This window comes from Canis lupus, chromosome 9 (genome assembly GCF_048164855.1).
Source record: "Canis lupus baileyi chromosome 9, mCanLup2.hap1, whole genome shotgun sequence".
Taxonomy (NCBI): Eukaryota; Metazoa; Chordata; class Mammalia; order Carnivora; family Canidae; genus Canis; species Canis lupus.
Genome location: NC_132846.1, coordinates 1,855,929 through 1,878,642, shown reverse-complemented (window position 1 = coordinate 1,878,642; position 22,714 = coordinate 1,855,929). Strand labels below are relative to the sequence as shown.

Below are 22,714 nucleotides of genomic sequence, written 5' to 3'. Positions count from 1 at the left end.
GAAAGGGAGAATCAGACCCTCACTAAGCAGGGAGCCTGATGCTGGGCTCCATCCCAGGACCCTGGGATCAGGACCTGAGCTGAAGGCAGACGCTTAATTGACAGAGCCACCCAGGTGACCCTCAGGTGTTACCTGTAGGTCTTTAACCCAATTTGAGTTTGTTTTTGTGTGTGGTATAAGAAAATGGTCCAGTTTCATTGCTTTGCATGTAGCTGTCTACTCCCAACACTAATTGTTGAAGAGACTGACTTTGTATATTCTTGCCTACTTTGTCAGAGATTAATTGATTATAAAAAATTTGGGTTTATTTCTGAACCTTCTATTCTGTTCCATTGATCTATGGATCTAATTTTGTGCCAGCATAGCACTGTTTATATTACCACAGCCTTGTATTACATCTTGAAATCTGAAATTGTGATACCTCCAGCTTTATTTTTTTCCTTCTCAAGATTCCTTTGGTTATATAGGATCCTTTTTAGTTCCATACAAATTTTAGGATTATTTGTTCTAGCTCTGTGAAAAATCCTGTTGGTATTTTGATAGGGATTGCATTAAATGTACAGATTGCTTTGAGGCATTTTAACAATATTAGTTCTTCTACTTCATGAGGATGGAAAAGTTTTCTGTTTGTGCCATCTTCAATTCCTTTCATCAATTTTTTGCATAGTTTTGAGAGTACAGGTCTTTCACTTCCTTGGTTGTGTTTATTCCTAGATATTGTATTATTTTGGTGCAATCATATACGGAAATGTTTTCTTAATTTCTGTTTCTGGACTTCCTTATTAGTATATAGAAATGCAACCTGTTTCTTTATGTTAATTTTATATCCAACATCTTTACTGAATTCATTTATTACTCCTAGTAGTTTTTGGTGGAGTCTTCAGGATTTTCTATGTATAGTATTATGTCATCTGCAAATAATGATTATTTATTTCCCTCTTTACTAGTATGGATGCCTCTCGTGTCTTTATCTTTTCCAATTTCTGTAGCTAGGATTTCCCGTACTGTTGAGGAAAAGAGATAAGAATGGACATCCTTGTTTTCTCCTGATCTTAAAGGAAAAGCTGTTAGTTTTTCACCACTATGATTTTAGCTATAGATTTTTCATATATGGCTGTAATTATATTGAACTATGTTCCCTCTAAAACCACTTTGTTGAGAGTTTTCATTGTGAATGGCCATTGGATTTTGTAAACACTTTCTCTACATCTTTTGAGATGATCATATGATTTTTATCCTTGTTTTGTTGATGTGGTGTAGGACACTGATTCACTTGTGAATACTGAACCATTTCTTCGGTTTCCTAATACTTTGTTGAGGATTTTTACATCTATGTTCATCAAGGATATTGATCTGTAGTTTACTTTGTGAAGTCTGTCTGATTTTGGTGTCACGGTTAACACTGGCCTCAAAGAATGAATTTGGAAGTTTTTCTTCCTCATTTACTTCTTTGGAATAATTTGAGACAAATAGGCATTAACTCTTCTTTAAATGTTGGTAAAACTCACCTGTGAAGCTATCTAGGACTTTTATTTTTTGGTCGTTTTTTTTTTTTATTACTGATTCAATTTTGTTAGTAGTCATTGGTCTGTTCAGATTTTCTATTTCTACTCAGTTTTGGAAAATTGCATGTTTCTAGGAATTTCTCCATTTTTTTTCTAGGTTGCCCAAATTGTTGGCATGCAATTTTGGATCGGTAATTTGTGGTTTTGACTTGTGTTTCTCTAACAACTAATGAGGTGAGCGTCTTTTCATGTACCTGTTGGTATTTTGTATATTTTTGTTGGAAAAAATTATATTCAAATCCTTTGCTCATCTTTTAGTTAAGTGTGTGTGTGTGTGTGTGTGTGTGTGTGTGTGTGTGCATTGAGTTGTAGGAGTTCTTTCTATATTCTGGATATTTACCAATTATCAGATACAAGAATTGCCAATATTTTCTCCCATTTCATACGTTGACTTTTCATTTTGTTACTATTTTTTTAGTTTTATGTGTGCTACTTATTTTTTATTATGTTGCTTGTGCTTCATGTATCATATTAAAAAAACATTGCCACCCTATTCAAAAGAAACTATGACAAGGGATTTTTTTCTATTTTTTCCTTTTAATATTTTTATGGTTTCTGACCTTACACTTAATTTTTTAAACCGTTTTGAGTTAACTTTTGTGAGTGATACAAGGGTCTAGTTTCATGCTATTATATACAATCTTAGTAGCATGATTTATTGAAGAAACCATTTTTTGTTTATTAGTTTTTAGACTCCCTCATCAAATATCAGTTGACTACATATGTATGGGTTTATTCTGGGTTCTCTATACCATTCCACTGTATTAGTTAACTATTCTTAGGTTAATACCATACTATTTTGATTACTATGACTTTATAGTATAGCTTCAAATCAGGAATGTAATGTCTCTTGCTTTATTCTTCTTTTTCAAAATTACTTGGCAATTCAGGGTCATTTGTGGTTACAATAAATCTTAAAATTAATTTTTCTACTTCTATAAAAACATCATTGAACTCTTGCTAGGATTCCATTGTACCGATACATGACTTTTTGTGTATTGACATTACAAGAATATTAATTCTTTTAATTCAAAAACACAAAATACCTATCCATTTATTTGTGTATTACACAATTTCTTCCATCAAGGTGTTACAGTTTTTAGAGATTTTTCACCTCTTTGGTTAAGTTTTTCTTAAGTATGTTACTGTTTTGATGACATTGCCATTTATTATGTATATACAACAAAGGGTTAATATCCAAAATATTTGAAGAACTTCTACAACTCAACACCAAAAAAAAAAAAAAATAACCAGTCTGAGTTAAAAATGGAGAGAAAATGTGAACATATATTTTTTTCCAATGAAGACATACAAATGGCCAACAAGCACATGAAAAGATGCTGAACAGAAGATGGCAGAAAAGTAGGGTCCCCAAGTCACCTGTCCCCACCAAATTACCTAGATAACCTTCAAATCATCCTGAAAATCGACGAATTCGGCCTGAGATTTAAAGAGAGAACAGCTGGAATGATACAGTGAGAAGAGTTCATGCTTCTATCAAGGTAGGAAGACCGGGAAAAAGAAATAAAGAAACAAAAGGCCTCCAAGGGGGAGGGGCCCGCGAGGAGCCGGGCTGAGGCCGGGGCGAGTGTCCCCAGGACAGGAGAGCCCCGTCCCGGAGGAGCAGGAGCTGCACCGACCTTCCCGGGCGGAAAGGGGCCCGCAGGGAGCTGGAGCAGGACCCAGGAGGGCGGGGATGCCCTCGGGCTCCCGGGGACACTAACAGACACCTGCGCCCCGGGAGAGTGCGCCGAGCTCCCTAAGGGCTGCAGCGCGCACGGCGGGACCCGGAGCAGCTCGGGGGGCTCGGGCAGAGGAAGAGGCTCCGTGCGGAGGGGGCTGCGCGGTTCCAGGAGCAGCTCGGGGGGGCTCGGGCGGCGGCTCCGCGGAGGGGGCTGCGCGGCCCGGGAGCGCGAATCCACCAGCGCAGGCTCCGGAGCACAGGGCGCCGGGACACAGCCCAGGATCCGGCCTCCCCCGGGACAGGCAGAGGCCGGGAGGGCCCAGGACAGCAAGGACGCTCCTGCCCCAGCTGAGCAGATCAGCGGCCCCGCCCCGGAGCCTCCAGGCCCTGCAGACGGAGTTCCTGCCGGAGCTGAATCCAGGGCTCCAGAGCTGGCCCCGCCACTGGGGCTGTTCCTCCTGGGGCCTCAAGGGGTAAACAACCCCCACTGAGCCCTGCACCAGGCAGGGGCAGAGCAGCTCCCCCAAGTGCTAACACCTGAAAATCAGCACAGCAGGCCCCTCCCCCAGAAGACCAGATAGACGGACAGGGGAAAAACAAATTATTGACCAAGCACCACTGGAAAGTTCCCGGGGAAGTCAATGGATTTACAGTATATAGAATCAGAAGATACTCCCCCTTATTTTATGTTTTTTGATTTCTGTTTGATTCCCCACCCCCCTTTTATTTCTTCTTTCTTTTCTTCCTTTTTTTTCTTTTTTTTTTTTTTCATTCCTTCTTTCTCTTCTCTCTTTTTCTCCTTTTCCCAATACAACTTGTTTTTGGCCACTCTGCACTGAGCAAAATGACTAGAAGGAAAACCTCACCTCAAAAGAAAGAATCAGAAACAGTCCTCTCTCCCACAGAGTTACAAAATCTGGATTACAATTCAATGTCAGAAAGCCAATTCAGAAGCACTATTATACAGCTACTGGTGGCTCTAGAAAAAAGCATAAAGGACTCAAGAGACTTCATGACGACAGAATTTAGATCCAGTCGGGCAGAAATTAAAAATCAATTGAATGAGATGCAATCCAAACTAGAAGTCCTAACGACGAGGGTTAACGAGGTGGAAGAATGAGTGAGTGACATAGAAGACAAGTTGATGGCAAAGAGGGAAACTGAGGAAAAAAGAGACAAACAATTAAAAGACCATGAGGATAGATTAAGGAAAATAAATGCACTTGCTATCAGGGAAATACAATTCAAAACCACAATGAGATACCACCTCACACCAGTGAGAATGGGGAAAATTAACAAGGCAGGAAACAACAAATGCTGGAGAGGATGCGGAGAAAAGGGAACCCTCCTGCACTGTTGGTGGGAATGTGATCTGGTGCAGCCACTCTGGAAAACTGGAGGTTCCTCAAAGAATTAAAAATAAACCTGCCCTACAACCCAGCAATTGCACTGTTGGGGATTTACCCCAAAGATTTAGATGCAGTGAAACGCCAGGACACCTGCACCCCGATGTTTCTAGCAGCAATGTCCACAATAGCCAAACTGTGGAAGGAGCCTCGGTGTCCATCGAGACACGAATGGATAAAGAGGATGTGGTTTATGTATACAATGGAACATTACTCAGCCGTTAGAAACGACAAATACCCACCATTTGCTTCAAGGTGGATGGAACTGGAGGGTATTATGCTGAGTGAAGTAAGTCAATTGGAGAAGGACAGTGTATGTTCTCATTCATTTGGGGAATATAAATAACAGTGAAAGGGAATATAAGGGAAGGGAGAAGAAAAAGTCTCCTAACTCGGGGAAACGAACTGGGGGTGGTGGAAGGGGAGAAGGGTGGGGGGTGGGGCGTGGGGGTGAGTGGGTGATGGGCACTGAGGGGGGCACTTGACGGGATGAGCACTGGGTGTTATTCTGTATGTTTGTAAATTGAACACCAATAAAAAATTAATTTATTTTAAAAAAGGGAAATAAATGACAGCCTGAGGAAGAAAAACCTACATTTAATTGGGGTTCCCGAGGGCGCTGAAAAGGGACAGAGGTCTAGAATATGTATTTGAACAAATCATAGCTGAAAACTTTCCTAATCTGGGAAGGGAAACAGGCATTCAGATCCAGGAAATAGAGAGATCCCCCCCTAAAATCAATCAAAACTGTTCAACAGCTCCACATTTAATAGTTAAGCTTGCAAATTCCAAAGATAAAGAGAAGATCCTTAAAGCAGCAAGAGACAAGAAATCCCTGACTTTTATGGGGAGAACTATTAGGGTAACAGCAGACCTCTCCACAGAGACCTGGCAGGCCAGAAAGGGCTGGCAGGATATATTTAGGGTCCTAAATGAGAAAAACATGCAACCTGTTCTACACGTGTAGAATCTTAAAAATTAAAAAAAAAAGGAACAAACAAATAAAAAATAGAATCCGACCTATAAGTACACAGAACCAACTGATGGTTGCTAGAGGGAGGCAGGTAGGGGAATGGGTAAATTGGGTAAAAGAGAGTGGGTAGTACATGCTTCCTGTTAAGGACTGAATAAGTCATCAACATAAAAGGCAGAGGTAGGGAATACTGTCAATGATATTGTAATAGTGATGTATGGGGACATGTTGGAGCTGCACTTGTGCTGAGCACAGCATAATGTTTGTAAACTTGTTAAATGACTATGTTGTACAGTCTGAAAATAATGTAACATTGTCAACTATACTCAAAATTTTTAAAAAGGGATTTTCATCAACAGATATTGAATTTTGTCAAATATTTATTCCATTTGTAGTGAAATTATTGTATAATTTTTTTCATTGTATTAATGTAATGGATCACACAGATTGATTTGCATATAATAAACCACTATTGCATCAGGGATAAGCTCTGCTTGACCATGGGGCAAGATCCTTTTACTGTGCTGCTGGATTCGGTGTGCCGGCATTTTACTAAGAATTACTTCTATATTCCTCAGGGATATTGGTCTGTCGGTCTCTTTCCTAGTGGTGTCCTTATCTGGAGTTTGTATTAATGTAATACTGCCATTGTTAAATGAGTTTATGGGTGTTCCTTCCTATGATTTCTTTTGGAAGAATTTGAGGAGGTTTGGTGTCATTTTTTGTTATAAATGTTTGGTAAAATTCACCAGTGAAGACCTCTAGTCCCAGGCTTTTCTTTGTTGGGAGGTTTTTTTTTTTTTTATTGCAGATTCACTCTCTAAAATAGTAATTGATCTATTCAGATTTTCTGTCACCTTGATTCAATTTTCGTAGTTTGTATGTTTCTAAAATTTGTCTCCATTTTACCTAAGCTGTCCAGTTTGTTGGCATAGGTTATTCATAGTGACAAGGGTTAGTTTTAAATAGTAACCTACCAGGATCTCCTGTTCTAGGAGTTTGCTAGAATCATCTAAATTTAAATAAAGTAACAGATGAAAATGTCCAAAGGGGGACAGAGATGAAAGAAAAGCCAATAAATGCTTAGAGAAAACATTAACGAAGAAAGGGCAATTTTCTAGGTGGTATTCTAATTGACATGCTGCTCCTTTAGTTCCAGGTGGACGTTGGACAGATGTGCCAATGGCACCGTCCCAGATGGCTTCATCCTCTTGGGTTTCTCGGGTAACCCCAGGCTGGAAATGACCCTGTTTGTGGTTGTGTCTGTGTTTTACACAGTCACCCTCGTGGGCAACAGCACCACCATACTCCTGTGTCACCTGGATCCCCACCTCCACACCCCCATGTACTTCTTCCTCACCCACCCCTCCATCCTGGACCTCTGCTTTACCACCAGCTGCATCCCTCAGATGCTGGTCAATTTCTGGGGTTCAGACAAGACCATAAGCTATCTGGGATGCGCAGCCCAGCTCTACATCTTCCTGGGACTGGGAGCTGCAGAGTGCATGCTGCTGCTGGTCATGGCCTTTGATCGCTACTTGGTGGTGTGCCGCCCTCTGCACTATGCAGTTATTGTGAACCCACCTCTGTGTCACAAGTTGGTATCTCTGGTCTGGGTCAGTGAGGTTTTTGGCACATTGGTGCAGTCTCCCACTACCATGAAACTCCCCTTTTGCCTTCATCACCAGGTTGACGACTTTGTCTGTGAGGTTCCTGCACTGATACGCCTGGCCTGTGGAGACACCCACGTCAATGAGCTCCAGATCTCGGTGATTGGTGTCATCTTCCTGATGGGGACACTGCTGCTCATCCTTGTTTCATACAGCCACATTGCCCAGGCAGTGCTGGCCATCCAGTCCCAGGAAGGCAGGAGCAAGGCCTTCCACACCTGCTCTTCCCACCTGGCAGTCGTCTTTCTCTTCTACTGCAGGGTCACTGCTGTCTACATCCAACCTCGGAGTCACTTTTCAAAGAAGGGAGGGAAGTTCCTAAATCTTTTCTACACCATGGTGACCCCCACTCTCAACCCCCTCATCTATACTTTGAGGAACAAGGACATGAAGGGAGCTTTCAAGAGGCTCTTTGGGAAAGACAGAAGGGCCAGTGAAGAATGAGGGAGAGGCTCAGCCTCACGTGGAGGTCAGCTTCTGTGCAGCTTGTTGGCTCACAGGTATGTGGTATGTCATGCATGAGGACTCTCCACTTCACCTCTAGTGGAGGGACCAATAGCCTGCTTTGTACACATGGTGGACTGACGAAAAGTATATTTGATGCACCTAGCAATGTTATTCTTACACTGAAATGTAGGAGTAGCAGTGGTCCTAGTCAGGCTATCATCAGGAAATAGACACTACTTCCATTATTAAAAAAAAAAAAAAGGCATTTATTACAAGAATTGCTAGCTAGATATTGAAGGAAGGAAAAGGCAAAAAGAAGCACCCCTAGCAATAGGGGGACACCAAAAAGGAACAGGAATTTTTTTAAATGATTGCCCAGGGAAGAGTTCTGGGAGCAAGTATTTTCAGACCTCCTACTTCTGAGTCAGGAGCATTGCTGTCTCGGCTGATGTCACTGAGGAAACGCTGGTTTTCCTCACCACCCAATGGAGAATATTCATTCAATTGTTTTTACCTAATATACTGCCCTGAGGATGAAATGAACATGAAAGAAACCAAACAAGAATCAAAGAAGGAAGAACTAGCCTCCTTCCCAATACCAGCCCGCATGCAGCCCACCTGCCTGTATTACACCGTATGCATGAGGCCTAATAGGAAATGAGCCAGCAAAGCAGAAATATGACCCACATACATGCGCCCAGCACCAACCTCACAATACACCCGGGTCACCTGGGTGTGGGTTCAGAGATGTAAGACACTTGCTCCACAATTGGCACATCTCATCACCCTGGACACCACGGAAGGAATCCAGAAAACAAATCTAATCAAGAGGAAGGCACAACCATGGTCATCTTACAGATTACACTCTTGCTTTGAACAAGAGTCTGTGTATGACCAGAATAATGACAAGAAGCAAGTATAGGAGTTCTCATTCTTGAAATATTCTAAAGAAAACAATAATCTCAAAACTGTTACAATCGGGATCCCTGGGTGGCGCAGCAGTTTGGCGCCTGCCTTTGGCCCAGGGCGCGATCCTGGAGACCCGGGATCAAATCCTACGTCAGGCTCCCTGTGCATGGGGCCTGCTTCTCCCTCTGCCTATGTCTCTGCCTCTCTCTCTCTCTCTCTCTCTCTGTATGACTATCATAAAAAAAAAAAAAACTGTTACAATCTCACAACTCTAAAGGCATTCTTACTGCACCTGCTGCTGGATTTATTTTAAATGAAAGATTGTATTTTGAGGTAATTGTAGATGTTTTGCAGCTGTAAGAATTAACAGGTAATCCATAGACCCATTACCCATGGTCCACCAATGGTAACATCTTGCAAAACTATACTGCAATATAATAAGCATATTGACATTGGTATAAGAAGATACAGAGTATTTCCCTCCCCCAAGGGCCCTTCCCTTTGTCCGGGACAGCCACACTTGCTTCTCTCACAGCCCCATCACATCTGCTTAAATCTTGGCATCAACCCATCTATGCTGTGTTTCTACATTCTGGTTAATTTGAGAATTTTATCCAAATGGAATTACATAGAAACTACCCTTTTGGGATTGGCATTTATCATTCAGCATAATTCTTCTGAAATTCATCCAGGTTGTTGTGCGCATCAATAGTTTTTTTCCCCTTTATTGCCAAATACTATTCCAGGGCATTGATACAGCAGTTTGTCTAATCATTCACCCATTGAAAAATTCTGAGCTGTCTCCAGGTCAAGGCTACCAGAATAAAGCTGCAATGAACATTTATGAACGGGCTTTGTGTGATCATGAGAATTGTGTTTCTCTGGGATAAATGCCTAAAAGTGCAACTGCTGAGTCATATAGTAAACACCCATCTAATTTTGTAAGAAACTTCCATAAACTTCCCCAGGGCAGGTATATAACTTTCCATTTCCACCAACAGCATGTGAGCAGTCTGGTTTCTCTGCATCCTTGCAAGCACTTGGTATTATCATGATTTTTAAAAATTTTACCCATTCTGATAGATGTTTAAGGATATCTCACTATGATTTTAACTTGAATTTTTCTAATGGTATCAATGATGAGCATTCTTCAGCATTCACCAGTGCATCTTGCTCAATTCATCTGGCCTTATGCATCTTTTCTAATTGTTTTCTCTCATTAAATTTGAGATTTCCTTAAATATTCTACATGGAAGTTTTTTGTGAGACATATGATTTGGAAATACCCCCCCTGTAGCTTCTTTTTTTTTTTTTTTTTTCAACATTTCAACAAAATCTTTCATGCAGCAAACACTTTTAAACTGTTTTTTTAAAAAGATTTTATTTATTTATTCATGAGAGACACAGAGAGAGGCAGAGACATAGGCAGAGGAAGAAGCAGGCTCCCTGCAGGGAACCTGATATGGGACTCAATCCTGAGACCCCGGGGTCATGACCTGAGCCAAAGGCAAACACTCAACCACTGAGCCACCCAACCGTCACCACTTTAAACCACTGAGCCACCAAACCATCACCATTTTAAACTTTTTAAAAGATTTATGCACCTTAGGGAGAGAGTAAGAGAGAGGGGAGGGGCAGAGGGAGAGAATCTCAAGTAGATTCCACAATGAGCCGAGTCTGATGCAAGATTTGATCTCATGACCCTGATATCACAACCTGAACGGAAACCAAGAGTTTGATGCCCAACTGACTGATCCACCCAGGCACCCCTAAACAATTCAATATGAATGAAATTCAATTTGCCAATTTTTCCTTTAATGGATCATGCATTTGGTATCATCTCCCAAATCTCACCATGCTGAGGTCCAAGCTGTAGAAATTTTCTCCTATGTTTTTTTTTAAAGCTTTGTGGTTTTTCATTTTACATAAAGTCCACAATCCATTTTTAAAATATATTATTTTTAAGTAATTTGTACACCGAACATGGGGCTTGAAAGTAAACCCTCAAAACAAGAGTTGCATGTGCACTGATTGAGCCAGCCAGCTATCCCATTTTGAGTCGACTTTTACACAAAATGTTAAGGTTGAGCCAAGGTTTATTTGCTTATTTAGCCTGTGGATAGCCAATTGCTCCAGAACCATTTGTTGGAAAGAGTTTCTTCAAGCTCCAAGTCTGGGACAGAAGAATAAAAAACAAGCAAAGAAACAAAGAACCCAGAGACCTCACCACAGTGTCATTCCTTGTGTCCCAAGGACTCCAGCTAGTCTCTTTTCTCTTCCTCTAGTTGCTTCCTAGAATTTGTTTTATATGCAATGTGAAAGGTTTCAGTTGGAAAATCTGATCCATCTTCAGAGACATGGCATTCCACAGAACTATTTTTAAGCTGTTGATATAAAAAGTCAACAAAAAGCATAATCTGCTAATGCAGCCCCCTCTGTCCAGCAGTAAATGAGAACCATGTACTTACCTGCACACAGCCGATCTATCCTTGCTTCACAGACAAACGCATGTGTCTCTGGGCCTGGAGCCCCCCGGCTCCAGGATGGGATAAGCCATGCCAGCATCACCCAGGCCATGACAGAAATGCAGAATCCCAGGTTCTAACCCAGACCCACTGGGCCTGAATCTGTGTCTCTCCCAATTCCTAGGTGACATACATGTGCAGAACAACTGAGAAGCACAGTTCCACACACGGTCACCCTGACAGGGATCCTCCTCACTGGAACTCATCCTGTAAACACTTGGCATTGCCTCAGGGCCTACTGATCATCCTCCCTGCCCGCTCAATCTCTGTGCCTGGTCTGCTCCAGTCCTGGGAACTGCTGGTTTGGCTCAGGAGACTTGAGAGGTGGCCAATCACTTCCCTTATGGAATGCATGACGTTTCTGATGACCTATAATCTTTATAGGTACAACTATTAGGAGCCCTTCCTTTTGCATTCTTCATCCCACTTTTTCCTCTGCCAACTATCCTTGTCTTTCTTTCTTCTTAAACAGTTCATCAATTTATTGTATAACTTTGTTTCTGATGTTTGTTTCATGGCTTGGTTTTGGAAAGGTTGTGTGTGGAATTCAATACAGTAAAATTGAATTAACAGTAAAACATTCCATTGATAAAGCAAAGGTTTTTCCCATTTTAGTTTAATAAGGAACCACTTGGGGCATCTGGGTGGCTCAGTGGGTGGAGCATCTGCCTTCAGCTCAGGTCATGATCTCAGGATCCTGGGATCAAGCCCCCGGGGGACTCCCTGCTCAGTGGGGAGTCTGCTTCTCCCTCTCCCTCTGCTGCTCCCCCTGCTTGTTTTCTCTCTCTTTCTCTCTCTCTCTCTCAAATAAATAAGATCTTTAAATATATATCTGCTGGTGAAAACAGAAGAGAATTACAGAAAGTTAAGTAGCAAAGTCAAAGGGACTCATGGGTTAGAAAAAGACACAGGCATAGAAGACCATCACTGTCCTTTTACACAAAATTATCACTAAAGAAAGCAGACTAAAACAAAGCACCTGGAAATTACTGAAACATAAGATGTTCCTGAAATAAAAGAGAATTGAATCTTGACAAAGTTACTTAGCTTCAAAGATAAAAAAAATAGAATCTAAAGTTACCCAGTCAGGAAAGAGTCAGAACAGCTTCAATCTCAGCATAAAGTGGTGCAATCTCTACCAAGCTTTACAGCCTTGACATGCCACCAAACCATACTGTCACTGTACAACCTAGAGGGAAATTTCAGACAAAAACAACCATGAAGAAATCTTAAAATGCATTTACTGTCCTTGAATTTTTGTGTCATTATTTTGAAATTATTTATATAGAGTGATAGATAATGGGATAAAGTAAATATATAAGGATGTGAATGTGCTTAGGAACCAAGATTTTTTATATAAAATAAAGATATAAAGTCAAGGAAGTTAAGTAAGAACCCTTTAATCTTAGTTTGGAACAAGAAATATCACTATCAAGTACTGACTTCTTTATTTTTTTTTAAGATTTTATTATTTATTCATGAGAGACACAGGGAAAGGCAGAGACACAGGCAGAGGGAGAAGCAGGCTCCCTGAAGGAAGCCCAATGTGGGACTCCATCCCAGAACCCCAGGTTCACACCTTGAGCTGAAGGCAAACCACTGAGCCACCCAGGGGTCCCCTGACTTCTTTATTTATAAAAATAACCCAGTAGGAACCCAGGAACCACAGTCCTAATCATAAACTATAAATAGCATTTCACTCTAAAAGAACCAAAAATTGTGAATCTTAGGTCGATTCCTACTAAATCATGGAGCATTACAGAGATTCCACTACCAAGTAGCAAAAACTATACAATGTAACAAAGTAAGAAGGAAAAATAAGATATAGGAGAATGAGAAAGGAAGATGCAACATTATTATTTAAAGGTGTTAGCTGCACAGGAAAAAATGCACAGATCCACTAGGTGAATCCACTAGAGAAACCACTAGAATATTAAGACATCTCAGTATAACTGACTATAGACAAATAGTAAATATTTATTTTTTTATTTCTTTAAGGATATTTATTTATTTATTTATTTATTTATTCATGAGAGACCCAGAGAGAGAGAGAGGCAGAGACACAGGCAGAGGGAGAAGCAGCCTCCCTGTGGGAGCCCGATGCAGGACTCAATCCCAAGACCCCGGGATTATGCTCTGAGCCAAAGGCAGATGCTCAACCACTGAGCCACCTGAACATCCCTAAATAGTAAATATTTAAATAGTAGCTGACTATTTAGTTTATATTTACAAATACATATTTGTAAATATATTTGATATATATATATATATATCACTTTCACAACTCAACAGTAACATTACTCAGTCACCCATCTCAGCAGAAGCCAGGAACACAGATGAGGTGACATGGGAAAGATCTAGGAAGGACCCTCCTCTTTTGATGGTTTGGGCCCTTATGAACTGCACAAGAGACCAACAAAATTTTTGTGAATGTTCTATCAGCAGAAACACAGACAATTGGGAAATGTAAAAAGATAGGAAGGAAGTGAGGACTGTCAGTATAAGATTCCATAGGCAGGAAAAGGGCCAACTGAGCTATATACTGGAAATACACATTATGCTTAGGAAAAGGAAAGAATAATCCTGGAGATGGTCAAGGTTTGACAAGGCTGTCTTTGGCATGAGGACCCAGCAGGCATAGATCCAGGAGTGGACTGTCTCTTCCTCAGTTCCAGGGGGTGGACAAGGGGGCAGAGCACAGCTGTTGCTTGGGACCAATGACTCCCATCTTCCTTGATTTCTCTCCCTTAGAATGGGAGTGTCTGTCCTAGACCTGACCCACCATTGTATTTGGGAAGGACATGGCACAACTGGAGAGGATGAAACATCCCTCATCTCACCTAGACCTAATTTAAAGGATATGCAGAGGAAATTGGATGTTGAAATGCGTTAAGACTTTGGGGATGTTGGGAGACAGTGGACATATTTCACATGTGAGAAGAACATGAATTTGGGGAGAGAGCACATTTATAAGTTTAATTGTGTTTTCCAGAATTCATATATTGAAATCCAAATCCCTATGACCTCAGAAAGATGAGAGTTTTGGAATATAGGTGAAGCCCAGAGCCGACAACCAAGAAAGAATTCTTAAAACATCTTTGGTGGAGTCTTCCTCTCTACACGGTGGACCTGACCGGTCGGCCAGAATTGCTTGAGGTGAACACTGCCGGGGAAACTCCTTAGTGACGCAGGTTTGGACTCCGAGACCGCCATGGAAAAAGTGGAGACACCACGGAAGCAGAATGAGAAGAAAGGTAGAAAGGAGAAACCAAAATCTATTAAGACTGAAGAGGCAACAGAAGTAAAAGAAGAAATTCCTTCCCTTAAAGCTAAAAAAGATAAAAAGAAAGCCGAGTCTAATGAGGTTGACATGAATTCTCCTAAATCTAAAAAGGCAAAAAAGAAAGAGGGGCCATCTCAGGATGACATAATTTCTCCAAAAACCAAAGTGTGAAAAAAACAAAGGAGTCCTTTGAAAAGAAAGTTGTTTCTCCTAAAACAAAAAAAAAAGTAATAAAAAGTGAAGAACCTTCTGAAGAAGAGATAAGTGTTCCTAAGCCCAAGAAGATGAAGAAAGAAAAGGAAATGAATGAAGAAATTGTAGAGAAAAGCCCCAAACTGAAGAATGGATTCCCATTCTGGACTTGTCTCTAACACCAGTGAAACCCTAGGGGAAGAAAGTAACAGTGAGTTAGAGCAGGAAATGCCTGTGGAACAGAAAGAAGGAGCTTTCTCTAATTTTCCCATATCTGAAGAGACTATTAAACTTCTCAAAGCCCGTGGGGTGACCTTCCTGTTTCCTATACAAGCAAAGACATTTTACCATGTCTATAGTGGAAAGGACTTAACTGCACAGGCGCGGACAGGAACTGGGAAGACATTCTCCTTTGCCATCCCTTTGATTGCGAAGCTCCAGGGAGAACTGCAAGGCAGGAAAAGAGGTCGTGCCCCTCAGGTACTGGTTCTTACACACATGAAGGAGTTGGCAAATCAAGTAAGCAGAGACTTCAGTGACATCACAAGAAAGCTGGCGGTGGCTTGTTTTTATGGTGGAACTCCCTATGGAGGTCAAATTGAAAGCATGTGGATTGGGATTGATATCCTGGTTGGGACCCCAGGTCGTATCAAAGACCACCCTCAGAATGGCAAGCTAGATCTCACCAAACTTAAGCATGTTGTCCTGGATGAAGTTGACCAGATGTTAGATATGGGGTTTGCTGATCAAGTGGAAGAGATTTTAAGTGTGGCATACAAAAAAGATTCAGAAGACAATCCCCAAACATTGCTTTTTTCTGCAACTTGCCCTCATTGGGTATATGATGTTGCTAAGAAATACATGAAATCTACATATGAACAGGTGGACCTGATTGGTAAAAAGACCCAGAAAATGGCAATAACCGTGGAGCACCTGGCTATCAAGTGCCACTGGACTCAAAGGGCAGCAGTTATTGGGGATGCGATCCGAGTATACTCGTGGTTTTCACGGGCATACCATCATCTTCTGCGAAACCAAGAAAGAAGCCCAGGAGTTGTCACAGAATATGTCCATAAGGCAGGATGCCCAGTCATTGCATGGAGATATTCCTCAGAAGCAGAGAGAAATCACTCTGAAAGGTTTTAGAAATGGTGATTTGGGAGTTTTGGTTGCAACTAATGTTGCTGCTCGTGGGTTAGACATCCCTGAGGTTGACCAGGTGATACAGAGTTCTCCACCAAAGGATGTGGAGTCCTATATTCATCGCTCTGGGAGGAGGGGCAGAGCTGGAAGGACAGGGATTTGCATCTGCTTTTATCAGCACAAGGAGGAGTATCAGTTAGCACAAATGGAGCAAAATGCGGGAATTAAATTTAAACGAATAGGTGTTCCTTCTGCAACAAAGATCATAAAAGCTTCCAGCAAAGATGCCATCAGGCTTTTGGATTCTGTGCCTCCCGCTGCCATTAGTCATTTCAAGCAGTCAGCGGAGAAACTAATAGAGGAGAAAGGAGCCGTGGAAGCCCTGGCAGCAGCCTTGGCCCATATTTCAGGTGCCACATCAGTAGACCAGCGCTCTCTGATCAACTCAGATGCGGGCTTTGTGACCATGATCTTACGATGCTCAATGGAAATGCCAAACATTAGTTATGCTTGGAAAGAACTTAAAGAGCAGCTGGGAGAGGATATTGATTCCAAAGTGAAAGGAATGGTGTTTCTCAAAGGAAAGCAGGGAGTTTGCTTCGATGTCCCTACTGCAGCAGTAACAGAAATACAGGAAAAATGGCATGATATGCGTCGCTGGCAGCTCTCTGTGGCCACGGAGCAACCAGAGCTGGAAGGACCTCGGGAAAGATATCGAAACTTCCGTGGACAGCAGGAAGGCAGTCAAGGCTTCCGGGGACAACGCGAAGGCAGTCGAGGCTTTAGAGGACAGCGGGAGGGAAATCGAAGCTTCAGAGGACAGCGATCAGGAGGTGGCAACAAAAATCACAGATTCCAAAACAAAGGCCAGAAGCAGAGTTTCAGTAAAGCATTTGGGCAGTAATTTGAAGTGGAGAGTTTATGCAGTAACATGGAACTGAGCACTGATTTTCCTGCAAGGTTAAAAGCACACTGTTTCCTTCCTGACCACTTGCCTTGTCCCCATCTCTTCCAGAGAGACAAGCTTCATGGAAATTATTTCATCTGATGATTATGATTTGTAACTATTGCTACTTCTGTATCAGGTTTATCTTTTGAAAAGATGTATGAATTCATTAAATTTTGTTCTGATACACTGTGGGTTGTAAGATAAAATCAAGCATGATTTTGCCCATACTTTTTAAGTTGATCTGTCTTTATACTTAAATAGTGTCCTTCCCTGAATACCTATGGGGAAGATAGCGTTCTCTGGAGAGGCACTCTGCACAGTCCAGGCTTGGGTCTGTAATTAGCATTCCTCAGCCATCTGCCTAACAGTGACTCACATGGTCCTATAACATGTCTTCTGAGAATTAATACTGAGCAATGTTTTGAAGCAAGGTTTCAAACTTAGCTGGGAGGTAATACATTTTATGGCAGCATATGCTCTAGGTTTGGAGGATGGTGACACAAATGGAGACATTATATAGATTTGCCATTGTTATGTACATTTTGATACATTTTTAACTTTTTAAGGTGATGGATGCTTCCGTGAATTCTTCACAGATTTTATCTATTTATGTATAAAGAAGTATTTTAATAGAAAGCAAGTGTCTTTAAGGAATTGCAAATGTGTAAGATGTCCCCATAACTTTCTTTGTAAGTAAGGAGGCTGAATAATAGGTGCTTGATGATAATGTACTCCACTTCCTATTGGAAGATTAACATTATTTACCAAGAAGGAATTAGGGGATGGGGGCAGAGATTTGCATTGCTGACAAGAGTCAGGAAACCCACTGAAAATGTTTTTCATGTGTGAGAAGGAAACCTGCATCTCTGTTGAGAACAAAGAGAGGAGCAAGTAAAGATGCATGATAAAACATTCTTTTCACAGTAAAAACAGCAGGTTATTAATGTTTCTAGAGATGAACTTCTAATGCGTAAACTGGAGTTTTAGGTAGAATGGTTCAGTATGTTTTCTCAGAGTCCTAGTTCCTGTAGCCACGGTGTAGGATCTGTTTCTGTAAGAGTGCTATTCCATCAAAAGGTTTTATAGCTGCTTAGAGACTTCCTTTTAGGACAGTCTCCATATGGTTATTTTCAATTGTTGCTTTGAGGGAACTGACGAACTTCATATAGCCCCTGGCCAGGTAACTCTCTGAGTTCTCAATTATTACTTCTCTGACAAACTTCTGCATGGTGCAAGAGCATAAGAATGACATTGTGTTCCTAGAAATTCTGTACTGAGAATCTCAGGGAATACACTGATGGGAAAAGTCAATATACATGTCCTGTCTTGTTTTCATTTGATTATTTTTGAACAGTTAAAATCTTTCTGGGCCCTGGTTTTTCTCACTGGATTGAGTCTTTTATCTAACTGCCTTTTACCCTGTGACCTTGCAGTAAGGTGTTCAAATAGCTCGATTCTTTGATGCTTGTGGCAATGTGTCCTTCCTCTGTTTGGACTTCAGTTCTGTCTTTCATTCCTGACTGGATGTTTCTCTGTTTTCAGAAATTCTTTTGGCTTTTCTTTCTTGATCCACTTGTCCATTTTACCACTTTTCCTCCCACTCCTCACGGCTTCCCGTCAAGCCACAGGGACTCAGGAGAGGGTGTTTGATGACTGACAACTCATGTGCTGTGTAGATGATAATGTCTTAGATTCTGGTTTTGCTCAAGTACTGAGCATATTTTAACAACAACCAAAATATTTCCTACTTTGAATAGGAATGGTTCCTTATCAAGCAGATTAAAAGGACACGTTACCTGTCCTTTAGGAAGGAGCAATTAAAACTTTGATGTGGATTAGCTTACAGAAAAATAATCCGGCAGAAAACAAGGGTAAGGGGGAGGCATTTAATGGGAGTTTCACTTCATACAACTTAATTTCAAGGAAAACATGGCTGTTTCAATAAATGAAGCTGAAGTTTCTCTTGGATCCCAGAATTCACACCATACTTAAAAATACATCATCCAGCTATTACTTGATTTTAACGGGGTTGTTAGACTAGTGTGGGAAATGTGCTTTTTACTATTTTCTATGGAGAAAATATTTTCCAATGTAACAAACTCAATGAACTTTTAAAATACAATCCATTTACGTTGGAGTTATCGGTGCAGCAGTTTCTTTACAATCGTACATAAAATGCTTTTTCTGTAAAATTGAGTTAATATATAAAATACTGCTTTATGCCAGAATAAAGGTATTAATATTTCCTTTAAAAAAAAAAAAAAGACATATTTGGTGGAAAATGGTGGATTTTTTTAAAGCCCGGGAACAGGACCTGGGGGCAGGAGAGCTTCTGCCCTGGGCCTGTGAGGGGTGACTGATTATATACCTGCAGAGTTGGGAGAGGTAAGGAAAGGGAGGTTTCAAAAGTACTGTCATCTGCTACAGAGGACTCCCAATAAGGCTTCTACATGAAGACAGTTGGGAGCTTCTGGAGGAACCTCACACGTATCCCCACACTGACAGGAGTGGGCGGGGGGCAGGGGATTTGCAGGGTGTCAGCTTCTGCTCTGCCCTCAGCTGCCCTTCTGTTCCCTCCTGAAGAATATGACCTTATTTGGAAAAACATCCTGCAGTTCTCATAATTAAGATGAGGACATAGCAGCATAGGATGGGCCTCCTTCATTCCTACAAACATTTCTTCAAAGTTTGGCCACTGGGAAAGCTTCTATTGAATGCCCCATGATGGGGGAACCGGGCACTAGCTGAGGACAAAGTACGAGTCTGGGGCGGCACATCTATGCATCCTTGAACCACATGGAGGGACCTTCTTCCAGGGACCCAGCTGCCTCCATGTGGACACTCTGCTGAGGGCAACAGGCAATCTGAGCCCGACCCCAGGACCCTGTGAGTCTGCTCTAACATATAAACATTCCCTTGGAAACTTCCTTTATGTCTCAACCCCAACATCGTCCCCCAAGCACATGGCCCACGGATACACAGCTGAAGGGGCTTATGACTTGGGTTTTATTAGTGACCCTTCCCAACAGCAGCTGGCCCCTCAGGGTCCTGGAGACTGTGCTTCCAAATTCCTTAGAGACCCATGCTCTCGCTGACCCCTCCTGACCTGAGAGTCTATAACCAGCCACTCCTCATGACCCCAGCGCAGCTCTCTCTGCCCACGGGTCCTGTCCCCGGGCTTTAATAAAACCACCTTTTTTGCACCAAAGACACCTCAAGAATTCTTTCTTGGCCATCAGCTCTGAACCTCATCTATATTCCAAAACTTCCTCACCAGTGATAGCCTCGATGACGAGAGCAAGTGATACCATCTTAACCTGACAGTACATTTAGCTGTTATGCATTATACTATTTGCTAGGACTCCCCAAACCGCACAGTCTACACCATTGAAATGCATCATCCCACCTCTGTGGAGGTGGGATATCTGACAGAACTATGCCAACACAGTTGGATCCTTTTAGGGCTACGAGAAAGGATCTGTGCTATGCCTCTCCCCTAGCTTCTGGTGGTTTGCAGGAAATCCCCACATCAAATGGCTCACACATCTCTGCCTCCACCTTCCCCTGGGGTTTTCCCCATGTGCATGTCTGGGTCCAAATTCTACTCTTTTACATTAGGTCATGTGAAGTCTGAATTGGGGCATTCCACTGTGTTCCATCCTAACTAATGACAACTGCAGTGGTCTGATTTCCAAACACAGTCATACCCTTAGTTGGGATTTTAACATGTGAATTGGAATGGTCTGGGAGCTGGGGTGGGGAGAGGACACACTATCCCCTATAACAAAAGGAAACCAAATTGGACAGAAACTTGATGAACTGGCCCCTAGGCTAGATACAGGGGCTCAGACCCAGCAGAACCTTCTGAAAGACTTGTAGAATATACCTCAGAAAGGGGGTAGAAGGGGAGCTTGGGTGACTCACTCTGTTAAGCATCTACCTCTTGATGTCAGCTCAGGTCATGATCTCAGGGTCCTGGTGAGGGGGGAGGAGAAGTAGGAGGCTAGCTAAGGACAGAGCAGAAGGTCCACCCTGCAAACCAGCCCCTCTCGTGGGGACGTGTGTGACATTCCCAGGCCTCCTGGCTGCCCTAAAGCTAAGGGAAAGGAAAAGCAAATAGTTAATTTATAGAGATGATTGTCCTATAGACATGCATCTCCTTCAGTTTACAAAATGTCTTAGTGATTTACAAGAAAAAAGCATTCTTATCAAGAACCTGACTTCCAGGGGCACCTAGGTGGCTCAGTGGCTGAGCATCTGCCTTTGTCTCAGGTCCTGATCCCCAGGTTGCAGGATCCAGTCCCACATTGGACTCCTTGCATGGAGCCTACTTCTCCCTCTGCCTGTGTCTCTGCCCCTCTCTCTGTGTCTCACATGAATAAATAAATAAAATCTTAAAAAAAAAAAAAAAGAACCTAATTTCCAGAAGGAAGCTCAGCTATCTTAATGCTAATGCTTTACTAGAGGAGAAAACAACCTTAACCTGACAATGGCAAGGCCTTCAGGATCCTGGGAGTCTTCTTTAGCATTAAAAAAAAAAAATCTTTTGAAACCTTCCTTTCCTTACCTCCCCCATCTCTGCAGGTATATAATCAGCCTCCCCTCACAGGACCAGGGCAGCCCCTTTTCCTGCCCACGGGTCCTGTCTTCAATAAACCAGGCTTCAAAATACCACCATTTTGCACCAAAGACATCTCAAGAATTCTTTCTTGGCTGTTGGCTCCTATTTCCAAAACTACATCACTGGGATCGAACCCCAAGTTGTGCTCCCTATTCAGCGGGAGCCTACTTTCTCTCCCTTTGCCTCTGTCTGCTGGTACCCCTTCTTGTGCCTTCTCTCTCTCTCAAATAAATGAAAGAAAGAAAGAAAGAAAGAAAGAAAGAAAGAAAGAAAGAAAGAAAGAAAGAAAAATTTTCATCAGGGCCCACACCCTTGTTGGTCAAAGGCAGCGCCACCGGGCAGTTGCTCTGCTGTATTGGCTGACCAAGCAGCAGGGGTAGTTTTCCGCATGCCCAAAGCAGGGTCACAGACACCCCAAGGCTGAAAGGCAAAGAAGGAGGTGGTCCTCGGATGTGACCTGCTGTCCTCTTACAAATGTGGGCAGTTACTGAGAACAATGGCTGGAGTGAACTGTGGACTGGAGCCCGGCACTAGAGGGTTTAAGTTGGAGCTAAAATTTTAACTTTACAACAGTACTCAAGAATTTCACTTTTTCGTTGGGCTCCCAGTGCATGGAGCCTGCTTCTCCCTCTGCCTGTGTCTCTGCCTCTCTCTCTCTCTCTCTCTGTGTGACTATCATAAATAAATTTAAAAAAAAAAAAAAGAATTTCACTTTTTGCTGTAGTTTAATTTAGTGACCTTTCGTTTATACTGTGGGCATTTTAAGTCTATTTCAGGAAACCCATTAAAAACTTATAACTTAGATATTTTGCTCTATTTTCTTCTAAATGGTTTATGCCTTTATTTTCCCCCATAGGAAACGTTATGCTTTTGTTGTAATTCTATTCTGTTAATTTAGTGATCTTTGTCGATATGCTTACATGACATGCGATGAAATTTGTCTTTCTTATCTAGATTTATATATGGTATATAATGTGATCCTACAGAACACAGGTAACAACCTCTGTGATGGCAGCCCCAGCAACTTCTTGCAAGACACGTCTCCAAAGGCAAGGGAAACAAAAGCAAAAATGAATTATTGGGACTTCATCAAGATAAAGAGCCTCTTCAGGGTGCCTGGGGAGTCAGTTAAGTGTCTGCCTTCACCTCAAATCATGATTCTGGAGCCCCGGGATCAGGATTGAGCCCCACAAGCAGCTCCGTGGAGAGTTTGCTTCTCCATCTCCCTCTAAACCCCCACCCTGCTCATGTTCTCTTTCTCTTGCCTCAAATAAATAAATAATTTTAAATAAATAAATAAATAAATAAATAACTTATGCCCAGTGAAGGAAACTAAAAGACAACCTA

At 41.9% G+C, this 22,714-nt stretch overlaps 1 protein-coding gene and 1 pseudogene across 1 annotated transcript; both read left to right on the top strand.

The window, feature by feature from the left end:
• The first annotated feature begins 6,128 nt into the window (after positions 1-6,128).
• Positions 6,129-7,742, top strand: LOC140640635 (olfactory receptor 2H1-like). Its single transcript, XM_072840231.1, has 2 exons — positions 6,129-6,214; positions 6,788-7,742. Exons 1-2 carry the CDS (start codon positions 6,129-6,131, stop codon positions 7,740-7,742), a joined length of 1,041 nt encoding a protein of 346 aa, XP_072696332.1.
• Positions 7,743-14,306: 6,564 nt separating this feature from the next.
• LOC140639604 (nucleolar RNA helicase 2 pseudogene) lies at positions 14,307-17,303 on the top strand (annotated as a pseudogene).
• The last annotated feature ends 5,411 nt before the right edge of the window (positions 17,304-22,714 follow it).